The 4,856-nt window shown below is 53.3% G+C and overlaps 1 protein-coding gene across 1 annotated transcript; it reads right to left on the bottom strand.

Annotated features, from left to right (window-relative positions):
* Positions 1-4,005: 4,005 nt before the first annotated feature.
* Positions 4,006-4,614, bottom strand: LOC131934324 (S-adenosylmethionine-dependent methyltransferase UmaA-like). Its single transcript, XM_059290506.1, has one exon. It carries the CDS (start codon positions 4,612-4,614, stop codon positions 4,006-4,008), a length of 609 nt encoding a protein of 202 aa, XP_059146489.1.
* Positions 4,615-4,856: the final 242 nt, after the last annotated feature.

The following is a 4,856-nucleotide window of genomic DNA, read 5'->3' as shown; positions in this document are numbered from 1 at the left end:
CTCGATGCTTTCAGCGATTTGTTTCATGGTGGACAGGTTTTGTGTGAGGCTGGCTATTTGTTTCTCAAGTTGCACGATCGAATTGTTGAGGTTGCTTTCCCAATCGTCAGGGCTGGGCTCCGCATTTTTTAGGCCGCTGATAAATGGGAAGCTAGGCGCAAGGAATTGAGGGTTGATGAGCGGTTTATCTTGCGTGTCGAATACTAAGTCTTGCTCGACGATTCCGCATTCGACGAGGCCCCAGAGGGTGTTGGCGAGATACAATGCGGCAAACTTACGGGGCGCTTAGTTCGGACTCTACATAGCTGCGCAGGGTGCGTGATGAAACGGCAAGGATGAGTGTCGGTTTATCGCTGACAAACTTGAGCGCCTCGGCGATTTTTTCGAATGGGCCGTCCCAGTAATGCTCGAACTTGTTGCTCGAATCAGCCGTCAAAGTCGCTCGTGTGTCTGCGAAATTGCTCCACGTACTGTATGCCTCCCGGCTGACTACAAAAAAGTCAAAGTGATTGGACTGGAGAATGGCTTTCGCTTGCTTGGTATCGAAGCGTTCAATGCGAATCCATGGGCGCTGCTCAGCGTTCGTTGCGTTTCGATCCAATCTGCTCTTCCAACTTTGACAGAGATCGATTTCAACGATGGGCAGCGATTCCAATACTCGTTCGCAAATGAGGTATGGATAGTAAGAGTCCGCAGCAACTGGCTTGATGAAGTTGTCGCGCAGGAGTTCGCGGGCCAACTTTGAATGCTTGCGCCGGTCGGGTTCGAGCCTCGATAAGTTCAGTCTCGGCCTGCGCCCGGACAAAATGCTCTCCAGATAAAACTCCTGTAGCGCGGTCAAGTACTTCACGTCGGAGGATGCGCGTTGAGCCATCGGCTTGCTCCTGTCTGCGCTGGTTAAAATGTTTCTGCCTTTGAGCCGTTCAAAGAGTGATCGAGGGACCATTGTTGGTGGCTCGAAGACACGTTGGGTCTTGGGCAGAGCATTTGCGATTGGTCACAACCAAACGCGTTAGCGAGTAGCAGCACCACTCGATTTTCCATTGGCAACAGATGTTCTCGCCTGGCCGTCAAGCCAATCTTGCAGAATGTTGGGCGAGTATAGGCTTATCCAGTTGTGGACATCCCAGTGCCGCTCCTCGCTCACGCGTCGGGTTGGGATTGCAGACCTGGCGATCAGCGACACTTCGGTGCGGCTTCAACGGAAGTATGACAGGTGGCAAGACGGAGACTTGTGCCACCGTTATTGGAACGCGGTTGGGGGTGTGGATATCGACTCATTCACCGAGGAATGGTCAGTGTGCGCCTCACGCTTGACGGAGGAAGATGATGAGGGTGGTCATTCTTGCACACGTTTCATCCACATGTTCCACTTCAAGCCGTCACTATTGATGAATTCTCCTTCCACGCCTCCACCGTTGGTCTTTACGGCGTGTAAGAGTGCCTTGCCTTTCAGTTCAACCCACTCGTTGCCCATGCTCTTGGCTCGCAGTGTCTCAAACTCGGCGATCGTAACTCGCTCTTTCCCCCTTGCGGCTTGGATACATCCACTTGTTTGGACATTTCGCCTTCTTCCGTTTCCGCTTGATAGATCTTCAAATCGGATACTCTCATCCTGCCACGCATAATATCTTTCGCTTTGGGGCCCTGGTTTTTAGGTTCCAGACGAAACGTCCAAATCGCGCCATCGATCGTCCCTGTCTCAGCAGCCATCTGCTCAAAACGCCGTGCCTTCTTGGCCGGCTGAGCCGAGCAGGTGCCAGCCAAAATGCCAACCATCGTCAGGACAGCAAGCATAAACTTGGATGTGGTGATGAAAGTGAGAACACCAGTTACCTTCGTATGTAACCAAGCTCATCGCAATCTTAGATATCTATTGGATATGTGTGTCGCAGCAGGCTGCGGACCGGCTCCGCGGCCACACCAATTTTGGGGAATGTTCGTCTCAAAACGGATTGCGTTTTGGTTGTCAGTGTGGCTACCGTTCTGTATCGTTTATCAGATGTGAATGATAGCGGTCGGCGGTCAAGTGTACTCTTTCCCTCGCGCAATGACCTACGCGAAAAGACTCGCAGTGCTGAAGGTTAGACGATGCTCATGCGACTGAGTAGTTGACCCATCCGAGAACCTAGGGCGAGCACCGTGCGGCTTCGGACCAAAGCGAAGATGTTTTGGAACCGTTTAGCTCGAAGTTTCATATTTCCTGCTACTTGGGAGGTCGCCTGTGCCGAGCAAATTCTGCGTCCGCACTTCATCAACCGCAACGGTCTGGAGCCAGCGCATTTGTTCGAACTGTTAGCGGCAGCAAGTACACACTTCGTATGGTTGGTCGCCGGTGATGGTACGCCAGTTTATGCCAATGCGGCCTGGAAAAGCTTTACCGGTTCGTTAACCGAGGATTCACTGCCAACTTTCTCGGAACAGGTCATTCAGCCAAGTGAACGAGTCGCTTTCGAATCTCAATGGAAGAGTGCCGTGGCTAGTGGTGTCGGCTACGAGGTCCAGTGCCATTTGCGAAGATACGACGGCCAATACATTCTCACATCCGTAAGAATGGAACCAGCGGGCCACTCCGGCGACTCGACGACTTACTGGCTGGGCACCGGCATGATCGTAAATGGTGCCGATAGGGGCAGTAGTCCGCACGATTTGTATGCCTCGTTTTTTGATTCGATCGATGAAGGCATCTGTATCATTGAGATGACTGAATTCGACGAAGAAGGCAGAGGCGTAGACTACCGCTTTCTCGAGACGAATTCGGCATTTGAGTTACATACCGGTCTGACCAATGCCGCTGGCAAGACCGCCAAAGAGTTGGTACCCGAACTTGGAACCGCATTGGCCACAGCGTTACGGACGTATCGCCACGACTGCCACACGAGAAAGCTTCATCGATCATTCGGAAGCGATGAATCGTTGGTTCGAGGTGGATGCCTTCCCGATAGGGCCGGTCGAAAAACGGCAAGTCGGCCTGTTGTTTAAAGATGTCACGCAGCGGATAACGCACGAAGCCGCTTTACGGGCCACGGAGAAACGCCTGCGAGTTCGCAATGAGCAGTTGGCACTTTTGGCGAAGGTTTCGCAACGGTCTCTTCAGAGTCACCAAACGGAACAGGAGCTATTGGCAGCGGCGTTTCAAGAGGTGGCCGCTGCCATAGACGCCGAGCTATTCCTCAACTATCAGCCCCACGACGACAACTCCATAAAACTGTGCACTTGGGGTGGGCTGACCTTCTGGCAATGTTGGTAGAACGTCTTGGCCACGAAGTCACTACCGCATGCAATGGGTTGCAGGCCGTGACATGTGTTCATGAATATAAGCCGGACGTGGCCTTTCTCGATATTGGCATGCCTGTCATGGACGGTTACGAAGCGGCTCAAGCGATTCGTCGTGAATCTTGGGGCCGGGATGTTATGCTGGTTGCGTTGACCGGGTGGGGACAAGAAGACGATATACAGAAATCCAGACAGGCGGGCTTTGATCACCACGTGGTCAAGCCGGTAAATGCAGATGAGATTCGAAGGCTGCTGGCGATCGCTCTCACCAAAGACGACTAAGCAGAGCGCGACGTATCTATTTTTCGGTCACATAGTTTTGGTATCTTCTCACCGCAACGGGCGTGGAAGGCTCAAAGTCGTCCTTGTGCCGGCGCGAGCATGACTGGCAGCTACCGACCGATCAACGCTCCGCAACTTTTGACGTTACGGCGAGGTTGACGTTTCTCAAAAGCGCACCTCGCAACCGAGCCGTTTTCGATATTCATAGGATCGAAGGCCTCCGACCAGATGAGAACCGTCGGCGGCTCGATCAAAGCCACAGGCCGTTGGAGAGTTTATCGTTCGCCGCCAAAAGCCGAAGAGGGCCGTCGCGATGGCCAGCGATTGGTAGCTGCCAGTCATGCTTCCGCCGGCACAAGGCCGACGGTGAGCGTTCCACGCTGCTGGCAGTGAGAAGATACTAATTTTTCGTCTGGTTGATCATGCGTTTCGAGAACCGGGGGATTATCAAGCACCCTTGGTCAAGGATATTTGAACCAATTCCATGTGGCCACTCTGGTAGTACGCGGCACAGCCGCGCAAGTAGTGCATGTACATGTCGTAGGTATCTTTCGATGTCAGCTCGATTGCTCGATCGCGAGCGGCCTCTAACCGATCCGCCCAGCACGTCAGTGTCCGGGCATAGTGCGGCTGCAAAGAGTGAATTCGCGTTACATCGAAGCCGGCTTCTTTTGCGTAGCGACAGATGACTGAAGGCATTCTCAATTGCCCGCCAGGGAATATTTTCTTGGCGATGAATTTCGCGAAACAGCACTCCTTCGTGCGTACTGGCCAGGCCCTTATCACGAATGACTTCCCATTCGGAAACACAATGGCTTGGATGATCATCGGGGCGCGGGCTGGCAGGAGCCGAAAACACTTTTCGAAAAAAGCGGCGTAGCGCTCTTCTTTAAAGTGTTCCATCGCGCAAATGACGGAGATGCGATCGACCGGTTCATCAAACTCTTCCCATCCCTGCAGACGAAACTCTGCCTTGTCCGCCAACCCGCGAGCAGCAGCTTGGTGCGTGGCATATTCAAACTGCTCTCGACTGAGAGTGATGCCGATCCCGGTCATCGAGTATCGTTCAACGGCGCGCAGCACAAACGAGCCCCAGCCACAGCCGATATCGAGCAGGCGTTGTCCGGGCCGGGTGCTGATTTTACTTAATGCCAAATCTATTTTGGCATCCTGGGCCTGTTTCCAACGTCATGTCCTCGCGCTCGAAGTAAGCGCAGGTGTACATCATGGTTGGGCCAAGAAACAGAGCAAAGAAGTCGTTGCTCAGATCGTAGTGGGCTTGCACGTCTTCGTACGGC

This window comes from Physella acuta, unplaced genomic scaffold, assembly GCF_028476545.2.
Source record: "Physella acuta isolate Inbredline_101_S28 unplaced genomic scaffold, ASM2847654v3 ptg002803l, whole genome shotgun sequence".
NCBI lineage: Eukaryota > Metazoa > Mollusca > Gastropoda > Physidae > Physella > Physella acuta.
Note: the sequence above shows the minus strand (reverse complement) of the source record. Positions and strands in the feature narration are given on the sequence as shown.